Here is a 24164-nt window from a genome sequence, read left to right as displayed (position 1 = left end):
TTGAAATTGCACCATTAAATATGGCGGAGTAGGTATTTATGGTTTATGTCATCAAATCTAAATGAAGCATGAAGCGGAGCTATAAATAAGAAATAAAAGTGTTGTATTTGTGAATAAGGATAAGAAAAAATGTCGCGTAAAATATATAATTATTAGAGTTTTAAGATTTTAAAGAAAATAAGTTTTTGTGATTTTGATTCTCCAAACTCGTTTTCAATAAACACTCATCAAGATGATGTTAACAATGCATGGACTACCACCTAAAGTATGTAATTATTTTATAAAAATGCTAATATTCTCTTTTAATATTCCCCTTTCCATTTATATTTTAATTACAGACTAAATACAATGAGATTAAGACTCTAATAAAAGAAAAATGTAATATAACCGATTTTATTCTTGGCACTTTGGGTGTTGATGAAGATAGAACGAAAAATATAAGAATCGGAGTAGCCTCTGATAGGGAAGGAGATGTTATTATGAAATATTTGGATGGGTATCGATATTCCGGCCATGTATTGAGAATAGTTCCCATTGGAAAACCTGCTGTAAGTAAAACATATAATTTACTTCTTTATTATTATTTACGCAAAACAAAATATATAGGTTGTATGGTTTTATAGCATGTGTACTAAAAATAGATAGTAAAATATTTAGAATAATATTTGAGTATGATGAAATATATTGTCTCATGATACAATAGATTTCCAATGAAACTTCTATCAGTGCATGTTGTCTCTGTTTCGACAAAGAGATTGAAAAAGGATGACAGTATGTATTAATAAAAGTCACTGCATAGGAAATCTATGATGAGATCTTTACTCATCATCAGCTCACTATACGTCCCCACTGAGAGGCTTGAGGTTTATTCTATGTTAGGGGTGACTAGGCCATAATCAACCATGCTGGTCCAGTGTTTTCCTTCCTTGAAAGAATGTTGGATGAATGTACACATGTAAATGGAAAACATAATGGTACATGAGGGGATTTGAACCCAGGATTGCAAGTCAAGTGCTTAACCCCTAAACAACTGAGATTTGTATTATTACAAGCTATTACTTCAAACTACTGTTACTTCTAAAAACATGTAACTTCCAGAATGAAACACCTCAAGTGAATCAATGGTGTAACCAACAGCCTGAAAGTAATTATGCAAATCCTATGAACCCAGGCCAACAAGGTGTTTGGCCAGTACAAACCAACCAGCAATGGTCAAATACCCAACCGATACAACAGCAAGTGCCTGTACAAAATAATTATGAATATGTTCAACCAATGGTTGGACAACAAAACTACTATCACCAGGTATGCAATAATTTAACTTTCTAAAAAATTGTGGTTAGGAGCTAATTAAAAAAAATTTAAAAGTTGTTAAGTATTCTTTGAAATTTGAATTGTATTTTTTATGACCCTTTGTATATTAAATTAGTGGTTGCCAGGAACTCTATCCATGCGGAATTAAATAAAAACATGATTAGTAGCCTGTATACATTAAACAGATTCTAGAGATTTTTAACAAACATTTTAGTAATATAGCCAATAGTTTGCATAATATTATGTCTTTGTTACAATGTATTTTACATACTCTAGTGCAGAACTAAACTATACTAAAATTACTTTGCAATAATTTTGATAGTATTATTTTGGAGTGAACTAAATTTTTATCACCAACCTGCCCTTATCTCCTCCATACATCTCTATCAGCCGTCATGTCTGAATCTACCCCCTTCCTATGTGTATCTTCTTACACATAGTCATTCCATACTTTTTTGGTATTCCTCTACCTTTGTAACCATCCACATTCAATCTCATTACTTTTTTGCTTGTATCATCATGTTCCTTTCGCATAACATGTCAGTGAACTAATTTTTTATGTCTATATAAAAACAACTAATATATGTTTGTACTAACAGGATCGTTTTCCCCATAATCGGGGACCACAAGATGGTTTTTCACATAACATACCTTCTAATTTGATTGAGGTTAGTAAAAAATCATGATGTTACCTTTATTTACTTATAACTACTAAAAAAAACTAGATAGACAGAGAGGATTTTAATTTTATTTCTCCAGCCTCCAAGAGGTAATCAGCCCAGGCCACATGCACCAATTAACATAGTTGTAACTGACCAACAACAAAACAGACAACCAATCCAAGAAGGAAGATATCCAAATCAGGGTTACAATCCTGAAAAACCGGTAAATACATTATACTAAAATCAATTAAGAGATATATAGTTTATGTTTATAAAAGGTGTAGATTGACAGAACCTTGGTTAATTAGATAAATTGTTTGATTGCAGCAGGCTATATCAAAACAAGGCTTCCAAGGACCATCACACATGGGCCCACAGCCCACACAGCCTGGACCAGCATATATCCAAGGTCACCAGTGGCCGTCACAAGTAAGTTATTCTGTCATTTTTTGTCTCCTCAAAGCTTAGGGATGTTATTGTCAAAAAAAATGCTTTGCCAGTTTAAACCATGTCTTCAATTTAAATACTGTTATTTCGAGTAAAAATGTTTTAGGGACCACAAGATACTTCCAGATTCCAAAAACAAAATCCACCGCAATTTGAGAAATCTTCTAACAAAATCATAGAACCAGAAAAAAGACAAATTTTACCGCATAACCAAGAAAGGAATATTGAACACCAATATGAGAAAGGTGGAAGGCGGTTTTCACCACCTCGAGATCACAAGGATTCCAACCATGGTCGCAGGGTGTCACCACCTGGACATAGAATTTCGCCAAACGGCCACAGAATTTTGCCATCTGGCCGAAGAATCTCGCCGCCTCCAAGAAGTTCTCAATTTAAGGATGGGATTTCGCCCACGGGACGCCGATTTTCTCCACAGCGTCAAATCCATCCATCAGGACGCCAAATGTCGCCAACTGGACGTCAAAATTTACAACCCGGAGGCCATCTTGGACGCAGAATTTCACCCCCTGGTCGCCGATTTTCACCTCCTGCACCGCAAATTTCGCCAACTGGTCGTCAAAATTCGCAATCCGGCCGTCAAAATTTTCAACCGGGACGTAGAATTTCACCACCAGGCCGTCGATTTTCACCACATGGTCGTCAAGTTTCACCATCTGGACGAAGAAATTCGCCACCTCCACGTCAAATAGCACCTACTGGTCGTCCAATTTCGCCATCAGGTCGAAGAATGTCACCATCTGGACGAAGATTTTCGCCATCGGGTCGTCGAACTTCGCCATCGGGTCGTCGAACTTCGCCACCGGGACGGCAATTTTCACCTATTGGTCGAAGAAGTTCACCACGAGGACAAAGAACGTCGCCTTCGGGCCGGAGAATATCGCCCATGGGACGTAAACTTTCACCATCTGGAAGAAGAAATTCTCCTGAACGTTCATTTTTACCACCTGGACGTAGAGTTTCCCCAGGCCGTGGAATGTCACCATCTAGTCGTAGGATTTCACCAACTGGACGAAGAATGTCTCCAGGCAGAACATCTCCTGAAAGAAGAGTTTCACCCGGGCATAGGATTACTCCAATGAATAAAGGGCCTCAAGGTAATCATTTTACAGACTAATTCACGGGATCTTAAATGCCAATCAATTTAATTTTTGATTAATCTCCATTTAGTCCAATGATACTATGGCCAGCTTAAAATAGTGGACGTAGCATTTACTTATTTTACAACTAACAAAATCGTAGTTTTTCCATCATCAGGTGACAGGCATATGCCACAGAGAATGTCACCAGGCAAGCCGACAATGGGTAGGAAGATGTCACCAGGCCGAAACATTTCTCCAAATTGTGGGCCTCCACCGAGGTCATTTGATAGGTGAGTATAGAATATAGTCTATTGGCGCAAATCTTACTATCTGATCCTAATAATATTATAAATGTGAATTTTTGGTTTGATCTACGTATGGATGGATGGATGTTTGTTAGAATTTATCTCCGGAACGTCGCAACGGATCTTGATGAAATTACACATGGGTGTAGAACATAGTCTAAAAGAACACATAGGCTGCTAATTAATTTTATTTAAGATCCGCGCGGACGGAGTCGCGGACGACAGCTAGTTTTTATAATAACTTTGTTTTATTTGACAAGGTATTCACCGTCCCGCAATCCAATGGACAATATAAGAGGTGGCCCTAAAGAAGTGAGACCCGCATACGCTGCTATGACCCAGGTTAGTGTACTTATTAACATTCTTTTTCTCAATGTCTTAGCTGCATCATTTTATTTTTTATATTTCTTTTTTTTCTGTTATTGAATTTTCAGCATAGTGTTTTAGTGTCAGGGTGGCTATTTTATTATCTTTAATGTATATATGTTAATTTGGGGGTTGATTAATTGAACATAATTTAAAATATGGGATGGAATCAAGAGACAATTATTGTCGACAAATATTTTTCATGGTAAATGGAATCCAGAAGTAAAACGCCTGGCTTTACACATTGTAGAAAATAATATAAAGACGCGGAATTTCAGAAAGAAGAAACTATGAATTGAAATTCCAGAAATATGTTAAACAGCATACAAAAATAGGAACCAATGGTTTAAGATTGTATGGAATAGAGGCAGAGGAAATAAATGTGATATTAATAATCTGGGACGATTCCGTGATTGTGTATTTCATTTTGGGTATAATATAACTGACTGATAGACCTTATGAAGAATGAAAATGACACGACACTACATCACAGCTATCCATATAAACAATATCGTAGGTTTACGAATGTGTCTTATAGACCAGAAAAAATCCATATTTAAAACTGTAAATAAATGTAACATAAGAAGATTCAGTTTTTAATAGAGTGAATTGGAAAACTTGCGAATCAATGTTACCAACACAATTGCCTTTGGAAATTTATGTATGTTATACTATACTCAACAAAACAAATTATGGACTGAAATCCTTCAAAGGTGTGCTCAAGGTGATTAGAAGATTTTCGTAATACAAGTGGGGCCTTATTATGCTTATTATGGATAATTCTAATGGAATCTTATGCATGCATGAGTGGGCAAATGAAAAGTTGTAAACTTTGTTATTCTAAACCAATCAGATTAAAATTAGAACATAAAGAGGAGTTCTTTTGAGTAGGATAAGAAAAGTAATAAAGAAGGCTATAAGAGATTTAAAAATCCAGATATAAAGAGGTAGTCGTAACGAGAAATTGTAGTAATCTGTTTCGACACATGCTGTTCTAACAAAACAAAGGAGGAATAGCTTTAAACTCAAATGTGGAATAAATCAAATGCAAAATTTTTGATGCTTGAAGAACTGGCACAAGAGAAAAAAAAAATGTTTTTTTTTTAACCATTATTTAAAAAAAAAATAAAAAAAATAATGGTACACAACAAAGTGGCCAACATGGGTTTGTGTTTTATGCCCAGTAATAGAATTGAAATAAACGTATTGTGCATGATAAAATTGAATACACGAAAATCCTGCTATTTCAAATAGGTAGATACGTCGGCATTCTTCTTTCTTAAGTAAAGACTCACAACGTGAAATCGGCGTTGAATATTCAAAAGTGGTGCATACTGTGCTGACTCCTCATAGGAAATAGAGCAGGGGATTGAAAAAATTATTGATTTAAATTACGGAATAAATTATACCCCGAAATAAATCCTGCAACAAGATATAAACACAGGATAAGTTAAATTACTGGTAGACTAATATAAAAATATATGGTTACATCGCTGTTGAAAATTCATCCTTGAATACTTCCCGGACACTTCACATACTCTTTGGATTACATTGGGACTAGAAAAAGTGAAATGAACAGTATTATAATAAAGTGTATAACTTTTGAGTGAAACATTTTATAAAAATTAGGACAAAAGATCTTTTGAATAATATAAAACGGTGACTTCCGACGAGAAACAAAAGACATGGATGAATAATTTTAATAACCAGCATAATTGAGTTACTAGAAATTACAAATACCCGTTAACAGATCTTTCAAAGCCATTCTCATCGATCTAGGAGGAAAAGTGGTGTAGTTTCTAAAAATAAAATATATATAGTTAAGTAAATTTACCCGTAAATAAAGGTAATGCAATTAAGGTGCTAATGACAGTATAATCGAAATAAAATACAGCAAAAGTGTTAAATGTGTACTACGTTAATTTATATTGTATTATTTTCTAGGTATGTATTTTTGTGTTTGCAAGTCTAATTTTAATTTACAGGCCCAAAAACAACCTATGTACTCAGGTGGCTACCCTCCCGACAGCCGGGAAACTGAACAATATCCACCAGGTCCACGCAAAGGCGATCAACGGCCCGAATGGCAAGAAAGACAAAAACCATATCAGCCTCCAGCGAAGCCAGTTGAAGACAGGCGAGATATACCTGGAGTGCAGAAGTATGACTCGCGAAGGGGAGGAGATTACTCAAGGCCGGTAATAAATCAGCCTGAAAACAAGGTCTCATCACCGGGTCGAATGTCGCGTTCTCCTAATCGAAGAGACCGTTCTCCTACTAGAGATCGGTACAGAAGACATTCTCCTTCACCAAGATCTCCACGTCGCTCCTGGGCATTGGAAAAAAGGCGTAGTCCCAATATCATTGAGCCACCACCTCCACCGTCTTGGCCCGAACGTCAAGAAAACGTGTACAAATCAAGTCGTCAACACGATGAAGAGAACATCAAGAAATCTGTCTGGGATAGGCCCGAAGCCCAAAAGAAACAAGAAGTTAATTCAACATTCTTCCGCAAAGAAGAACGTCACAATTACGATCAAGAAGAAAAAAAATATTTTGGAAGCACATCACGAACTCAGTGGGATTCACGTGATCAACCTAAACAAGACGATGAGCTTCGAGATCGATCACCGCTTCGGTCGAGACCGTCTGATCGTTATTCACCAACTCAAACGATATCAAAATTACCTCGTGAAGATTATGATATGACAGATCGGAATGAGTTTGAACAACAAAGTCCTCGATATCAAGAACCTCGGGGGGAGCTATACCAGAAGAGAGAAAAGATCAAAGATGATTATGACGAATTTCGCCATAAAAGAGACAATTACCGTCAAAACTTCGATGACAGAGAAGAGGAATTGTATATGGGGCAGGAAAATTTGGATAGAGAAATAGAAGATGTCTATAACAGAGCCGCTGAACTTACAAGAAAAACTGAAGAATATCAAAGAAACAGAAGTTCAAAGACAAGATTTAACCCTGATTATGAACGTCGAGTAGAAGACGATGTTTTTGGTATAAAAGACGGGCCTTCCAAGCAAGATTTTTACGAAGCTTCTCACTCTAAGTTTGATAAAACTCCAAGACATATGGGTGAAACTGTTATTGTGGATTTAGCCCCGGCAGTTCAATATAAAAGAGATAAAGCTGTTGATGACTTAACAGGAAAAGTATTAAAGAAATTTGTTCCAAATGTCAAAGGAAAAGTTAGAGACGATATTGAAGAACAACTCAAGATTTTGATAGAGGACATGATTTTTGAAATGTTTGGCGACAAAGACGTGTCTTTTATAGAAATAGTGATCAAGTTTGAAGAAAAACATGGCACCAAAGGTATGGAGAAGATATTCGACAAAGTCATATCGAAGTTTCCGATAGAAATCAGACTGATGAAGCGGCCTGCACCAGGTAAGCTCCTTCCATTGTGTTTTATAAAGAAGCCTGAATGGATTTTATGAACTATGTTTATGTATTTTTGGATCAAAAGCATGGAAGTATTGAAATTGATAATGTAAAGGTATTGAAGCACGTGAAAACGGAAAAGTATTCGTATTAATCGTTTCTTTAACAGCAGTCACTCTGAAGATACTTTCCTTTCTGATAACAAAGTTGTCCTCAGTAATTGAACACTCGACAGTTATTGTTTGTATAAATCTACTCAATACAATTAGAACATGATTGAAACCGTAATCAATGGTGTTTTGAAACACTCCAATAAAATCTGTAATCTTGCCATAATGTCCTTCCTACTTTAGATCTTTCTATTGACTAAACTTGACAATAACTTTGTGACAAATGTTTTTGTACATGTGTTTTGGTACCCACGGTTACCTTTTGAACTCCCTAATATTTAATTAACAACATACCAATGCCCTGTTGGTTTTATCCGTACAGTTATATGGAATTGAAGATCAGAAGTTTTTTGGGGTTTGTATAAGTGTCACTGAAACGCGATATAAATTTGATTATAAGGTTTACATTTATTCAAACCGATGAAATAATTCATGAATCAAGAGTAGCTATGACCAAAGTTATTGACTCATTCATAAATTGAGTTGATTTGTCTATTCGTCAATATTTTTTGAGGTTGTGATAAACTTGAAATAAAGTCCTATCCAATGGCCTTTAAACGTAGACGGTAAATCAATAATTTATCAGACAAATGTGACATTGAAATTCAAAGTATATTTTTTAACTGTACAATTTGACGATGATAAAAAATATTAATATAATTATGGTTAAATATTACGTCATTGCCCTAGAGACCACTTTTAATACGCGGAATGTGCTGTTTCAGACGTATCGACAAGTCCTATTGAAATTGCAAGAAGTGCTTCTACAGGCAGTATGAAAGGTAATTTCTTTTACATCAATAGTTAAGTCGCGTAATATTTTTCTGTATGTATTTCATTTCCATTTTTACAGATATCGAATTACCCGATGATTCAAACAGTAAGTTATTCTTTTATACGATTAGTTGTTGCGTGCTAGGTTTTTACTTGATTTTATTTTAATTCGCCCAGTTTCAGATTGGAATATGAGTAGTATGGTTACGTCGCAAGAGTTTGATCAGGCGTCTGTTATGGCGCCTGTTCTGTCTATGGTTCCTATGATGGTCCCTGTGGTAATGGCACCTATGGAACAAACCCCGAACAACCAAGAGGATCCGCCCCAAGAAGGGTATTGCTTGTATTTGTGTAAGGATAATTTTGAAGCTATCAACGAGGAACAAGGGCAATTTTTAAAAGAATATATTGTAAAAAGTATAATAGAAGCTTCAGAACGATGTAGCGATGGTTGGACGCCAGATTTGATTTTGAGGGGAGTGCAGAAAGAAACTCGGTACGTGGTTTTTACTAGGGATGAATTGTCTAAGAATTGGTTGTTAAAGCTTGATTTTTCGAAATTCGCCTATTTTAATGTCATAGTTTATACATCAAGCGATCTTGAAAACGAGCGTGCCGCTATTTGGCTTCCGGGTTTTCCGAAATCAAGAAGTATACTCCCATTGAAGAAGCTTATAATGCAGAATAAACATTTAGAAAATGTTAATATCCATACGTGGAAATTAGTTAGAGAGATCATCATCGAGAAGGGGACGAGGTTATATGTTGATATGCCTCCGTCTGCGGCTCTGGCTTTGGAAAAGTATAATATGACTTTAAGCTACGAACTTCAGAAAGTCCAAGTGTTCCTGAGAACGGTCGCAATCGACAAGGATGCGTTTGATGCCGGACTAGAAGAGATATCAGCAATCGGTTCATCAAATCTGTACCAAAAGAATGCTCCGATGCCGGCCATAGACCCCGATGCACCAGATATTCTTAAGCTTTGTCTAGACAATACGCCAGTTAGCCTCTCCACTGCTCGTAAGATTAAAGAAGAATTGATATTACAAATATATAAACATATTAAAGACGGCGGTAATAGTAAAACGGATTTCCTCAAATACGGATACTGTCAGCCGGGTTACTTTTGCGTAATTCCTGAAAATGCGGAAACAGCGAATTGGGTGAAGAGTTTACGCATGCGTAAATTCAATAATCACACAATTACGGTTTGTGAAACCGAAAAGATAAGCGTTAAACATATTACGATGACTTGTTTATTGCCGTACGAACAGTCCCTAACTGCGAAAAAGGTAATAGAAAAGTTCAAAATGTGCAATCGTGGTGTTAAAGGGCTCAAGTTTAATCTATGGAAGAATGGTCTCCTTTACGCAACGAAAAACAATACGAAAATGAGCTATCGGGCAGATGTCGATCTCGAGTCTGTGGAGTCACTAATAAAATTAAATTTTATTCTCGATTATTCAAAAGATTATATAAAAAGTGAAACTGTTTATATGAAATGTCATTATAAAGTTAAAAAACTTAAAGATATGATAAAAACATTTAAAGAAGAAACGACGGATACTCTGCGCGTTATCAATATGGATATATCATCTGACGAAGATGATGTCATTTGTCTTGATTAAGACAAAATGTGAAACTATTGTTAGAAGTTAACACTTATTTTTTGTTTATAAATGTACATTGCATAATTGTATGTAAGTTAAGTAAATTAAACTTAAAATTACTAAAAGCAATAACGTATTTTTTATCATCACAAAGGTTCAATAAGGATATACAGAATATTTTTAAGTGTTTACTTCTTTCTTAGGAAGGAAGAATTTCTTAAAATTGAGTAGCTATAATTAGTTAATAAGCGTTCAAATTGTCCCATGCGTCTCGTATGATATGGAAGTAACATAATCAACCATCAATATATGGTAATCACAGTCCGAATTCAATTAGGGTCTTCGTTTATAAATTGCCAGTTAATATATCGGGTCAAACGTAAATTTTTTTCATTCTCACACAAACTGAAATGTTCGTCGGGCGTTTCGTAATCCATATGTCTTTACAAAAGATTTTTGTTATTCTATGAAGGGTAAAAGGCTTTTATCATATGCATCGGTCATTATAATGAATTGTTCCAGTCATTTTGTAAAAATACATCATCTTTGAATATGATGTAAAAGAAAAAAGGTAAGTTGTATATCAGCTAATTTATTAACGACTACCTTCAATAAAATAATTTTTAAATGAAATAATTTACTTCAGATTACTGAAACTTATTACTTTAAAATTTGTTCTGGGATCTTTGAGTTTTTTTTTATACTAGGTCGAGAAGAATGTGGGTAGTTCAATGGACGTTCATAACTGTATTCTAAGAAACTATGGAGTTTGTATATAAAAGGTATATTTATTTAATACTTCTTCCATTTTAATTATAAACTGCTACTCGTACTTATTAGCTATTTTTTACAGATACCCACAAATTTTAGTTTTAATCAAGAATATCGAATTTGTGACATTCATGTAATCGTGCAGGTCCTGATTGATTTTCGCTTGGTCAACCTATAAGCTATCTTCGGTAAGTATTTCTACAAGAAAATGTAAGTTTATTTAATGCTAAATATTGCTTAATTTAGGTTAGCTCTTGGAGTCTACGATGAACAAGCAAGGAATCCGATATTCTTAACAAACTTTACAGATCGCGACGTCTTCCTGATATTATTTGCAGCTAAAATCGCGAAGGAATGTATTGTTTCTGTCATTATTAAGGGTCTTTTTCATGGGTGGATATGTATTGGGAGGTAGGTGGTTCAACTTCGTTGTTAAAGTACCATGATTATTTCCTTTTTAGCATTCAAACAAATCCAGTGTTTTTACGTGGCATGTTGAAACGCCCCCGTACAGAACTAAAAAGTGGACTAATCAAAACGAGTTAGCGTGTAAATGTTGTATTTTGGGTTTTTTAGCAGATAAGAATGTAGCACAGATTCCTGACATCATTTTTTGATCCTGGTTGTTTATAACTCTTGTTATAGAACTAAGGAATACGCAGATTGCTAAAGATTGTCATATTTGATGGTTGGAAAGATGTTAATCAACAGCTTTTCTTCGGGCATGAAAAGGTTTACTTTAATCGTATCTAAATGTAGGTATTATGATTGTTGTTTTCACTGAACTTTGTGTAACGCTTCTAGGTTTTTTAATTTACAGCCTACAAGGGTGACAAGCGTGTGTATGAACGATTTGTGCCAAATTTGTTAATGTATTTCAGAACTTTGTGATTGCATACGTACCTTACTTGAAGTTGCAAGTTGTTGTTTTAAGCCCTTCGTACGTCAGGAAACGTTAAACTTTGAAATTAATATTGTATCGCGTAGTGCACTCTCTGCACATAAATAAGTGAATCATTAAACATCTGACACTGTATTTTGCAAGTCCCTAAGAGACTAAAATCCGAGGGTTTTGAAGATTAGCGTTGCCTTGAAGACGAAGGGCCTTTCAGTGAAAAGCGATTTCTGACTGAAACTGAAAAAAGTTAAGGATGCATAACAAGGCTTTGCGTCGAAAGAAAGAGAGGTTCAAAGAGATAAACTCCTTTTGTGTCCTTCTCACACGTATACTTACGTTAACCGTCATTTATTACAGGAGCAAAAGGTTTCTCTAAACCGAAGTTTATTCGAGAAGAACCGATGAGAAATTCTGTCGCGATGAAGAGAACTAACCCAATGTATATGCGGGAACCAGCTAAAAGACCAATGAGATATGAACAAACTCTAAGCAAACCACCGGCGAAAAGATTCCTTCCTGTTAAGAAGGACGCTCCAGCAAAAATTATAAAAAAAGTTTCTCCAACCAGCGGAGCTGTCATTGAAGGCAAGCCAGTTTTAAATAAAGATCTAAGTAAAAAAGAGTCAGAAACGAAGACTCCTACCGAAGGAGAAACGTCTGTTAAAAAGACAGCAGAGCTGTCCAAGAGTGAAGTTTCAAAAAATATTCCTGCAATATCGAAAATTAGTACATCTACAATAACTAAACCAGGTAAAGTTTTATAAATAAAATTTAGTTATTTTTGATTACTATATAAAAAATAATCCTTACAATTTCGTACATAGTAACAAAAGCGGTGGTTAGAGAAGAACGGAAAGACGATGCTAAAGATAAAGCACAGGAGGAACATCAAGGGCTCAGTCCCATGTTGTCTTGCGCATTGGATTCTGAACTCGAAGATGTTATGATTAAGGTAAGATACAACACATTGGTTTATTCTTCAAGCTTACTAAATAACTTGTTTTCTCGTACATATTAAAGTAAGTTTTATTAAAACATCTCTTTTTTTTAATATATGCGTAAATTTCACATGTTTTATAGATATGCCTTGCTCTTTCAAATAAAGATTAAACTTCAAATTGTGTGAACTTTGTTCACAAAAATTTAGTTTAGGTTTTTCATTTGAAAACAAAAAGGTATAGCTGTATTTTCTATGAACATAGGTATGGCAAGAACTCCCCGACGAAAGTGCAAGCAAGACAGAAGAGCATGTCGTTGAGAAGTTTCGTAATGAGGCTGGCGATGATTTGAGAAACGTGAGTATAAACACGATAGAAGGGAATACGGAGAAACAAAGATTGTTAATACAACAAGAAGATAAATTAGACGAATAGTCAAGTCATGGATTACTAGAATAGAGTTCTAAAATTCATTAAAATTATAAATTAGTAGCAAAGAGACCTCGCGTTCTCAAATTTTAAATAAAAAAACTTCCTTTTCAGGTAATAGGACTAAACATTACCAAGAGGTTGTTGAATATCCACAACAGTTTATATGCAAAGGTATAAAATGCATTTCTTATTTTACTTGTGAAATTATTGAAAGGCAATTCGTAGTTTTATCTTCAAACATTAAAATGGAAATATTTTGCAGTTAAGTTTTAAAATGCGCCCCGAAAGAGGTGCTCTGATGGACTTTATTAAGAAATACAATTTGAAAACATTCAAACGTATTAGCGATGAATCCCCAATCTTCGCAGCACAATTCAGCAATTATGAAGACTATGATCGTGTTTGTAAAGATAGAGTTATTTATTGTGGTAAGTGATATGTGGCATTATCTTCAAATACAAATGTAAAAAAATAAGGGAACAGAAGAGACCAGATTTTCTCTATTTAAATCTTACTAGAATTATAAACTCGAATGTTTGGATGCATGGATGTTTTTGAGATGGTATCTCCAACACAACTTACTTATTTTTGCTTTTTAATACTGCGACGGGATCGCGGGCGATAGCTACTAACTAATAAATTATTGGGGACATTAGGTAGCGATATACTATTTTAACATCAACTTTAAACTTAACATTTTCAGTCTTTAAAACAGAAATAGATTGATTATTAACATGTTATGTTTCCACAGGTAATGTAAGAGTAAATGTCAAAGCGTGCTATAATTATAAAACGTGCCCGCAGAATTTGAGAACAATTTTCAGTCAACACGATATAAATACAACAAATTGTGAAAATGACAAAGAAAGTGACATAAAAGTAACAAATGAAGCATCTCCAAACAAATTATCTGTCAAAAATAAAGATAGCGAGATAATAAAAGATGTTAAAAGCAATGAAACTTCCACCAATATGTCTGTTAGAACTGAAACTAATAGTGAAAGAAAATCCGCCACAAACATTGGAACCAAAATTGACAGGATTATAATTAAAATAGAAAAAGAAGAAGATAAAAATAACAGTGTAAAAGTTGATAAAACAAAGTTAGAAACATCAAATTCAATAGCGCAAGTAGAGATTAAGATTGAACCAACAGAAGATATGGAAAAGGTTGAATTGAATACGTCACAAATAGCAAATTCCGAATTACAAGATACAAATATCAACAAATTAAAAGATATCAAAGTCAAAACTGAATCACCACAAGACATGGAAGAAAATGAAAAAGATGACATAGCAAATGAACAAATTGTTAACTTACAAACAAAAATTCCTGAATCGCAAGTTACACAATCAAATATCGATCAACAAAAAGAAATCAAAGCTATAACAGAACCAACGCATTTAAAGGAAGGAAATGAAAACGTCAAAATGAAGGATGACGTAAAAGAATCAAAAGAAACAATTAATGAGAACGAAGCAATTGAAGACCAAGATGTGCTTGCTTTGATTTCTGAGGGAATCGTTTTAGACGAATGCAGTGGTTCTGATGTAGAGTAATTTGTTCTTAAAATATTGTAAGATTTGTTTTATTCTATGTTTATACATTAAAGGTGATTAACGTGAACAGTGTAATATCAATTCATGCTTAAATACATCTTGGTAGATTTATTTATTTATTAAGTGTCCTAGTGCTTGTTTGCCCTCTTTTCATTTCAAAAATATATTGTGGACGAAGGGCGTCAAGTGAATTGCCGTGATTCATCACGCCAAATAGAAGTGGACTCTGCCTGCCCCTCTGGGTTAGGCGTGAGTTATGCTTGTTTCTTTTTGTGGACAAACTAAACTCTAAAACAGTAGAGGGTAGGAATTAAAAATTAAGTAAAAATTTATTTATATCCGACAGTAATTTAGAAAGTTTTTCTTTATTTTGATGGTTCAGTTGAGTTGCCAATTTCATCATCGACCTGAAAAAAAAAGAAAAATTAAGATGATGTAAAACAAACTTTTTCCTATTACTTTATACTAATTTTTATGATCTAGTTGATTTACATACATACAATGATTACGTACAATATGAATTATGAGAAGTCTCAAAAATTAAAAAAATGATATAAATGAACACAATAGGAGTATACTTTTGCATTATTTTTACTTTTTCTGTGTATCATTTTTGTGCTTCTCGCAACAGTTCCGAAGCTCGTTTTTTCTTAGGTGCTGCTGCCTCCAATTTTTTTCTCTCCTCTTCAAACATATCAGCTATTTCGTAAACATGTTTTGGTGCAACCTGGTATATTTACGATAAAATATTTATTGGGAATTGGGATAGACAGGAATAAGGATGAGTAAATAAAATGAAGGAAAACGGGAAAATGGTATAGAATATTAAACAAAACAACTAATTTTTAAGTTCTTGACTAAATATACAGGGTTAGCAGTTGTTGTTTCTTCTTATGGTAAGCCTATATGTACATACGTGAACAAGTATATAACTCAAGAAAAAAATTTGCTTGCATAGATAACTCGATTTTTTGGCTTTCTTATAAAATTTTGATAATGTAGACATCAAATTTTTTATCTACGTGTTTATCATAGAGTTTGACTTTTTTCTGTCCTTATCTAATTGTCCTTGTCTTTGTTCGCCATTTTGGTTTTGGTTGAGGTGACGGGGACGCCAAGGCAATTTATAAGGTTGATTTTCGTTTCGACCTATTTTGTTCTTTCTTAATAATATTTAAATCAATGCAAGTGACAATTATATATTATTGCATTTTGTAGACGATTGTTCGTGTCTATATCTCTAATTCACCGGTGTCCGGTTTTTAACAAAGAAACATGAACCGCAATATGATGCATGGACGCGGTCGCGGTCGCGGTGGAGCCTCCAATACTTTCGTATCAAGTCATATGCGAGTAAGTATTGTTAATTTTGTTTAAATGTACTTATTTAACTATTTTATTTTATCCTAAGTTACGCTATGATTTTACGCACAACTGACGTATTAATTCACAAAAGGCTCAAATCTTAAAATCGTTAGTTTAGTACTTGTATCCTTTAAAATAACATTTACATTACAAATGCACAGGTCTAATAATTGCTGAACCTATGATTATTGGCCTAGCAATTGTACTCTTTGTTCCCGGTAAAGTCTTGACTTCTGTAACGGTCACCTCAAGATAATCTCTTGTCATTGGAAAAAACCGGTAGAGTACCAAACAAAACACTATATAAACAGCCTTACTATGGGATAGTGGGATCAAAACTCCCATTTAAAACTAACATATTTTGTCAAAGACAACAATATGTCTTATGTATAGGCAAAATGATGCATGATTGAAGGATAATAATTAACATTGTTCTTATTTCAATGGTTTTAGAATTTAGACACTGAAATGGAGATGTTACAGAGAAAACGAGAAGTTCTGCAATATGAACAGCAGAGGCTTGTTAATGAGCGAGTCAACATGAGAAAGGTAATAAAGAGCTTATTAAACTTTTAACCATCTTTCTTCCATTTGTTACTCTCTTTTGTATAAAGTTCCTGGGTGTTAGGTATGTTCTAGAGTTATCTAACTTTTGAATATAACATAATTTTCAGAATTGTGTTTAGTGGTGTTATAACAGTCTATGGCATGAAATTCTCTTAATAATTTGCTAAAAGATTTTATTAGGTTTTATGGTTTCTCTGAACCAGAGTCTAACACTGTATAGATGTGTTACATGTTAGAAACTTAATTGTACTTTTTGGGGCCAATAACAAATAGAAACAAATTGGTATAATAAATGAAATTGAAGATTTACAATTTCTGTAAATCACCTTAATTTCAATCAAAATTATACCAGTTGTTTAGTGTTTTGTAATTTGTCAATATTTCTTACAATTTTCAGAGGCCGTTTGAAAGTGATCTACCCTCCCGGAGTTTACCATATTATCAAACCCAAAGCAGCGTTCAAAATTTTGCTCGTCTTTATGATGGTGGTTCTGAACGTAGCTTTGGTGGTCCACAACCGAAAAGACATGTCCCAGTCAATGTATGGGATGATAATAGGTTCAATGTCAACCAAAGTTCCGTACCTCAGCGACAAGCACCTTATGTCGCTCCGATTCCTCAAAACAGAGCTCAACCGATGCCTCTTATGGGCGTCGTGTCTAAACCAGTAGGTCGCCCAATACTAGATTTGCCCCCTAAAAGGGTCAGATCTAAGTTTTACACTGGGACACAATTTAACCCAGCCCCTGTGCAAGTGAAGAATAAGACACCTCCAAAACAGTTGCCAATTTTACGCGCTACCGAAGAGCCTACTGGGCAAATGCATGGTCGGTTAGGGTTAGCTTTGGGCTTGATTGTTAAGAAAATGAAGGAAGACTTTTGTGTTGGTCCAGAAACTACTGAGTTATTTAATTCTAAACATATGCAACGCTACATAAGGAAAATTATTCGTGACCGGCTGACAAATATCATGCTCAACAGAGCAGTGGGAAAGTCTGATGAAATAGTGGCTGCATACCGCAAGGTATACCCACTCCACACTGACAAGCATATTTTGGATAGTGCTAATGTCAATGCAGGTACAAGTGTTTTGTTTAATTACATCTTTTTTAAGGATGAAGAAAAAATTTAATAATTTTTTCATGCTTTTGTATATTATATTTAATTCAATGTATGTACACTGAATTATATATCACTAAACCATGTGCCTTTTCAAAGAGGTGCAGCTAATAATAGATCGAACAAAGATGATTGAAGAATCAAATTTAAGACAAGACCTAAACCTATTTGAACATGACCTTTCCGATGTTATTATTTTTTATTCCCACATATTAAATTATTTGTCTTTCTATGACCTTTCTTGCCAATACTGCCCCTCTGAAAAAATACATTTGCCTGTCATTTACTCTCTGTCCCAAATTTTTACCAGAACCATTAAGCCGTTTCATATGGTAACCAACCTGTGTATATCCAAACATCCATCTGTCCAAACTTTTACATTTATAATATAAGTAAGATTTATCTTTTCAACATACATAGAACTGAATCAAGATCTTTGATCAGTAAATGCATTGCGTATTATTATTTTGCACCAACACATGGTTTGGTAGAAATTATTTATGGCATTTATTAAATAATTTCTATGATCTAAACACCTATGTTAAGTAACTGTATAAATGGGTATAAATAGCAGATATTTACGTGTAAGACTGTAAAAAACTTTCTGTTTACTAATATAAATGTAAACAGGCATATTTGGTCCCTAAACTATGAATCGAAGATTGAAGATTGATTGAAGATGAAAAAGATAACTTATTTTGTTGGTCTGTTTCTTCACAGTAGTTGTGTAATTCCCTTCCTTCATTCATGAAGTATAGACTACATTCATAACCTAAACTTCTGATGAAGTTAACCGGCCAGTACATTTTTTGTGTCTCACAATGTCATGTCTATTGGACAAATTATTTGATTGTTGGATTAGTTTGTGTTTTGTCTCGAGCAGAGATATTTCATATTGAAGAAACCTTGTCACACATTTTGTATGGTGATATTTGTCTATTGGATATTGCCTAATTGAAAGAACTCCACTGCTATCTCAGTCTGTCCTCGTATGAATGACACTTTCGGTTTTATTGCTCAAAATTGTACTGGAATCAAAATTTTAATGTTGCCTATATAATTAAGCTTTTGAAAGCATTTCTCTCTATTTATACATAAACGAATTGTAAAATTTAAAAAATATTCTTGTAATGGTTAAAGGTAAGGAAATGAAAGAAAATTGAGATGTATGTTTGAGGCTAAAAATATCTGAATTATATAATTTGTAATGTTCTAATATTATTTATAATACTAACAAATGTTTCTATTTTTTAGATTTCGAAGAATACTTGAAATCAAATATGTGCAAAATCATGTCGGATAAATTGAATGAATTATTTGACAAGGTAAATAATCATTTTTAAGCTCTAAAATTAAATCTTTTTATGAAATTCTAATGAAATTTTTAATTTTGTAGATGAAACAATTGTGTGAAGGCAAAGACGTTGAAGTAAGAAAATTAATAAAGCCACTAGCCTGTGGATCCGGTGAAGAAAAGACGGAAACAAATAAAGATGTTACATTAACTCAAGACTATATGAATTCATTGGCAGTTGCATTGATTGTAGAAAATTTACCACAAATTCTACCTAAATACACTGAGGTAATAGACAATTTAAATATAGCCTAACCAAAAATATAGAAATCCTAGCTTCTTAATTACATCTCTTTGGAATGTACCCTATAAAAATAGATCAATATTTATTCAGGAATATGGCGAGATTTTTTATATTTCTGATCAAAGTGTACATATACTTTGTTCTAATCTAGAGAAATATTAAGTTAACAGAGTAATATTTCGTGGTTGGAGAAATTTTTTGTGGTTGACTTTATTAGTGAACAAGATATGTTATAAATGCGAATGTTTGGATGGATGGAAGTTAGAAGATATCGTCATGAATGGCTGTATGGACCTCGGTTAAATTTGGCATAGATGTAGAACTTAGTCTGGAAGGAAACATAGGCTACTAATTAAGTTTTTTTAAATACCTGGCGAACAGAGTCGCGGGTGATAGCTAATATTAGACAAAATTAAGTGATATAAAGTAAGGCTACTTAAGTTTCAATTTTCGAGTTCTAGCATAAAGTGCAGTTTGTCTTTGGTTAAGTTATATATGTGAGAGCAATAGTACTTTTTAGATCCATAACTACATATTTAACCTCACTTTTTACCTTAACCTTGCAGAAAATCATAAAAATGTTGGATTTTGAAAATGAAATCATGACCTTCATAGAAAAAAATATGACAGGAACGCGATATACAAGACGTGAAAGGAAAAATAGAGAAATTTCTTTAAATGCTGAAAATAATGCAAAAAATAAAGAAAACTCAGCAAACACAGAAAATAATGAAAAAAATAAAGAAAATTCAGCAAATACTGAAAATAATGAAAATTCAGCAAATACTGAAAATAATGAAAATTCAACAAACACTGAAGAAAATGCAAATGTTTGCGTGGCTGAAAATGAAAAAGAAGGAAATGATGTTCCTATGGAAACAAGTGAAGATAATACACAAAATGAAACAGATAAAGAAATAGAATCTGGAGATAATCTTGATAAAACAATTGAGGAGCCAAAATCTACGGAATCCATGGATAAAGTAGAGCCTGCACAATTGTCAACACCTAAAACTCAACAATACTTTGTTAAGGTAAGTTCTACATTTATATCTAGAATTTAATTCCATCTTTAAAGCAACATACTTAAATATTTTAGCTAATCAAGCTTTAAACCTCCCCTAAACCAATTAGAAATGTGTGTACAAAATATTGTTCATCAAATCATTTGCAGAAAGAAGTTTATATCAAGTAGTATAATAATTAGTAGTGACTATAAATTAATTGAATATGGCTGTATTTTGAAACTTTTAATGTGGAACTAGCTGTCGTCCGCGAAAAAAACTTAATAAGTAGCCTATGTGTTCTTCCAGAGTATGTTCTACATGTGTGCCGAATTTCATTTAAATCCGTTGAGCCTTTCCGAAGATATCTTCAAACATACATCCATCCATCTAAACATTCGCCTTTATAATATAGTATGAAGTAAGATTGCTAGTTTTTTCTATCTATTTATATATTAAAATTGTAATAATTACAGGTACTTGGTCAACCATCTCTGCCGAATAGGGCTGATGCATACAAATTTTTCTCATCACTAAATGCAGCGACAATTAAAAAACATAAGGTGATTCAAAATCTACTAGTTGTTGGATTTGATAATGAACAAGATTATGAAAAAGCGGTCGCCGCAAGTGACACTGTTGTTGGTATGTATATTAATATTAAAAAATATTGTAACATGACATTAATTTTTGCTTGTTATACTAAAGAACGCGGTTAACAAGGTCCCCATTTCAGTAAGAAACCTAAAATCTTAGTCCTGTTTTTTTGTCTATTTTGTTTTAAATATTTATCATTACATTAGCTGTCGCTCGCTACTCTGTCCGCGCGGAATTAAAAAAACAATAAGTAGCCTAAGTCATCTTCCAGATTATGTTAGACTATATGTATACCAAATTTCATTGTGCTCTATTGCCGTGTTCTGGAGATACCATACAAACACCCATCCATCTTAACATTCGCATTTATAATATTAGTAAGATATTGGACTTGTCCAGTGACCCAAATGGTTCTTGCTAAATAATTTTATTCAGAAATTTTTTATTAAATTACAATATCTATATTTTTCAGGCAATTGCAAACTCATAATCAAAACAAATGATAAGCAAGTACTGAGCACTACAACAACTCCCTGTAAGGATAAAACAGAATCCGAGAAATCGGAAGCTATGCTCAGCCCAGATCTTGAAAATCAGATAACAGACCTTCTTTCTACAATTAAACAAGAACAGACGGATTCAACTGAAAATACTGAATCATCCAATGCTGAAAAAAATGCTGAACAAATTGACGCTGCAAAAGATGATAATACGCCCAGTGATAAAGAAGCAAATGGTGTTAACTCAGTTGTAGAGAATACAGATTCTCTAACTAAGGAGGATGATGAGAGTAATAACTTAGATACAATCCAAGAAGTTGATGAAAGTGACATTGAACCAAAAACAAATGTTGCCAACATTAAAAATGACACTGGTAAAAGTACGCCAATGAAAAAAAGGCAAAGTGTTGCCACACCAAGAACAATTCGCACCAGGAGATCAAGCAAACTGGAGCAACAAAATGATTAAACTTATTGTTATCTTAATAATGAAATTAGTTTTTAAATTTTTTAACAAAATCCATTGCTGCTCAATGTTTTAATTTGCATATCTATCATTACGGAGCACATTCATTACAAATGTAAGATTTTTTCTTTATTATGACTATGAAATTATATTATTTTAATGTAAAACTTGGTTTTTTTATAGAAACACTCAACACAAAAAGAAAAGATCTAAATATTTTTCTATTAGTAGCAAATATCCGCGATTTTAAGCAAAATTCTTGAAAAAAAAGGGTCTTGACAGATATACAGATAACAACGTGATCCGATAAGGGTTCCGTTTTTTTCCTTTCGAGGTACAGAACCGTAAAAAAGTTATTCGTAAAAGTTAAGTTATTCGTACATACCATAAGTTGGTTGATGTAATATTCATAAGTGATGTTGCTGGTCACGGGATCCAATGCTGTTTGCATCATTTCATCGAATTCCTCCTGAAATGTACTAATAGCATCATATCACATGGCAAGGCACAAAGGATCATTATTATTAGTTCAGACTTGTATAGCGTCATAGATACCTGTGAGAATGGTTCTCCTTCCTCTAGCATCAACTGAGTAAATCTTTCTTTAGTAAGATAACCACGACCGTCTTTATCGAAGTATCGAAATGCGGCAAGTAATATCTCAGCACTTGCAGGATAAAATCTAAAAATGTACAGAAATTCCTGTTGAGGACGTAGGGAAAAATAATTATAAAATAACATACTATGTACTGATGTATGTACATCTCCTTTAATACTGCTTAATTTAATATCAATGATTTGTGTCAATTTGTATGAAAATAAAAACGATTACTCTTTGTCATTTTCAACACTTATATTATGTAATCTATGGAATGGCGCGAAATAACGAGTATACTCTTTGTGACAGCCAATTTTACTACCATACAAAATTACGATAGTAGGTACTTATTATTTGACGCTTTTCTATTTCGTTTATCGGTTGTATATCGCGATATCAACACGTAAGACTATTTTAGTTACGGCGAGAACGTGTACGAATTTAATTAACGTATATTCGAAGGAATTCTGATTTCAAAATAAACCATAATAGGTAAGTCATATAATTTGTTGATAAATAATTTAAATTAGTAAAAAGTATTTTGAAAGAATTGTATAAATATATAAAGCTATTCCAATTTTTCGGATATTCAATTCAATTATCAATTTGATTTATTTCAAGTCAAGTGTTTCTTAACATGTAATTGTGCGTAACATTAGAAGTTCTACGTTTTAAAAGAGTTGTTAAATAATACAGTGAACACTACTAATTAAGAAATATCCTCACCTATGTTCTATCATTGCTTTGCACATGTAAGGCAAAAAGTTTATCAACGGTACGTTGCCGGTCGCTTCTTTGTTTTCAGTCGCTAAAATAACTTCTTGCACTTCGGCCTCCGTTGGACAGCAACCTTAAATATATGACTATATTTTTTACCATATATATTGATTGTGTATACTTATTACAGCTCATACCTTTACAACGTTAGATAATATCTTCAAAGTGTAGGTAAAAATGTACGTTTACCTAAGGAGCGCAGTATTGTCCCAATTTCTCTAACGTCCACAACTTGTTTTCCAGAATGATCAAATACTTCAAACGCTTCTATAATTTTCTGTTCCAATTCATTGTTGGGTTGTACTAAAAACAGAAAAAAATTATATTTGGTTAAAGTAACTCGAGTTCGAATATTTGAATCTTACTTTTAGGTTCTTCTTTTCGCGCCATTATGTATACAGTATAAAAAAATTAAAAATAGCCGTGTAAAAACTTTTCTTGAATTTAATTGTCATAATAAATTGTTTTTGTTTGTTGCTTAGTAACCCGCAAACTAACATATTTTTCACTTGTTAACGACAAAATTTATAGTCTTGGGGATAAAAATATAAACAAGCTATCATTGTAATAAATAAAATTCAATCCTATATTTTAAATCCATTTCAAACCTTGGCAACAAAATATTTGCCGCCCTTTTTACTTGCCGTTGATTGGATAACGTGTTATTTTAACTGTTTCATTAAAGCAATATTGTTTTTGTTAATAACTTTTGTATTCAATCATATCGCACATTACACTCGTTATTCTTAGGAACTGAAAATGAAATAAATATAATTAAACATGTAGACCTTTTTTGGTCAAGTTTAATATTTTCATGT

The 24164-nt window shown here is 33.4% G+C and overlaps 2 protein-coding genes and 1 long non-coding RNA gene across 8 annotated transcripts; 2 read left to right on the top strand and 1 right to left on the bottom strand.

Moving 5' to 3' along the window:
• Nucleotides 1–28: 28 nt before the first annotated feature.
• Nucleotides 29–14822, top strand: LOC106125742 (uncharacterized). 5 transcript variants are annotated; one of them, XM_013323043.1, is made up of 17 exons: nt 29–265; nt 339–548; nt 1099–1305; nt 1914–1982; nt 2074–2199; nt 2307–2405; nt 2530–3538; nt 3699–3813; nt 4089–4170; nt 6180–7605; nt 8495–8551; nt 12183–12575; nt 12650–12777; nt 13028–13120; nt 13307–13366; nt 13458–13623; nt 13947–14822. In XM_013323043.1, the coding sequence occupies exons 1-17, from the start codon at nt 233–235 to the stop codon at nt 14753–14755; spliced, it is 5082 nt and encodes a 1693-aa protein (XP_013178497.1). In that variant the 5' UTR covers nt 29–232; the 3' UTR covers nt 14756–14822. The 5 variants fall into 5 exon arrangements, with proteins under 5 accessions (XP_013178497.1, XP_013178496.1, XP_013178499.1 ...); XM_013323042.1 differs by having other exon boundaries at nt 2304–2405; XM_013323045.1 differs by lacking the exon at nt 1914–1982 and having other exon boundaries at nt 2304–2405.
• Nucleotides 14823–14886: 64 nt separating this feature from the next.
• On the bottom strand, nt 14887–23817 carry LOC106125745 (EF-hand calcium-binding domain-containing protein 2). 2 transcript variants are annotated; one of them, XM_013323048.1, is made up of 7 exons: nt 23712–23817; nt 23536–23649; nt 23296–23419; nt 22527–22653; nt 22357–22440; nt 15351–15482; nt 14887–15162 (listed from the first exon to the last, which is right to left on the bottom strand). In XM_013323048.1, exons 1-6 carry the CDS (start codon nt 23734–23736, stop codon nt 15363–15365), a joined length of 594 nt encoding a protein of 197 aa, XP_013178502.1. In that variant the 5' UTR covers nt 23737–23817; the 3' UTR covers nt 14887–15162; nt 15351–15362. The 2 variants fall into 2 exon arrangements, with proteins under 2 accessions (XP_013178502.1, XP_013178503.1); XM_013323049.1 differs by lacking the exon at nt 15351–15482 and having other exon boundaries at nt 15066–15162.
• On the top strand, nt 15825–19219 carry LOC106125746 (uncharacterized). Its single transcript, XR_001228284.1, has 4 exons — nt 15825–16108; nt 16574–16669; nt 19061–19131; nt 19203–19219. It is a non-coding gene; the product is annotated as an uncharacterized LOC106125746 (long non-coding RNA).
• Nucleotides 23818–24164: the final 347 nt, after the last annotated feature.

Source organism: Papilio xuthus, unplaced genomic scaffold (assembly GCF_000836235.2).
Source record: "Papilio xuthus unplaced genomic scaffold, Pxut_1.1 DF825783.1, whole genome shotgun sequence".
NCBI classification, from domain to species: domain Eukaryota; kingdom Metazoa; phylum Arthropoda; class Insecta; order Lepidoptera; family Papilionidae; genus Papilio; species Papilio xuthus.
This window is presented reverse-complemented; position numbering and strand designations above follow the sequence as displayed.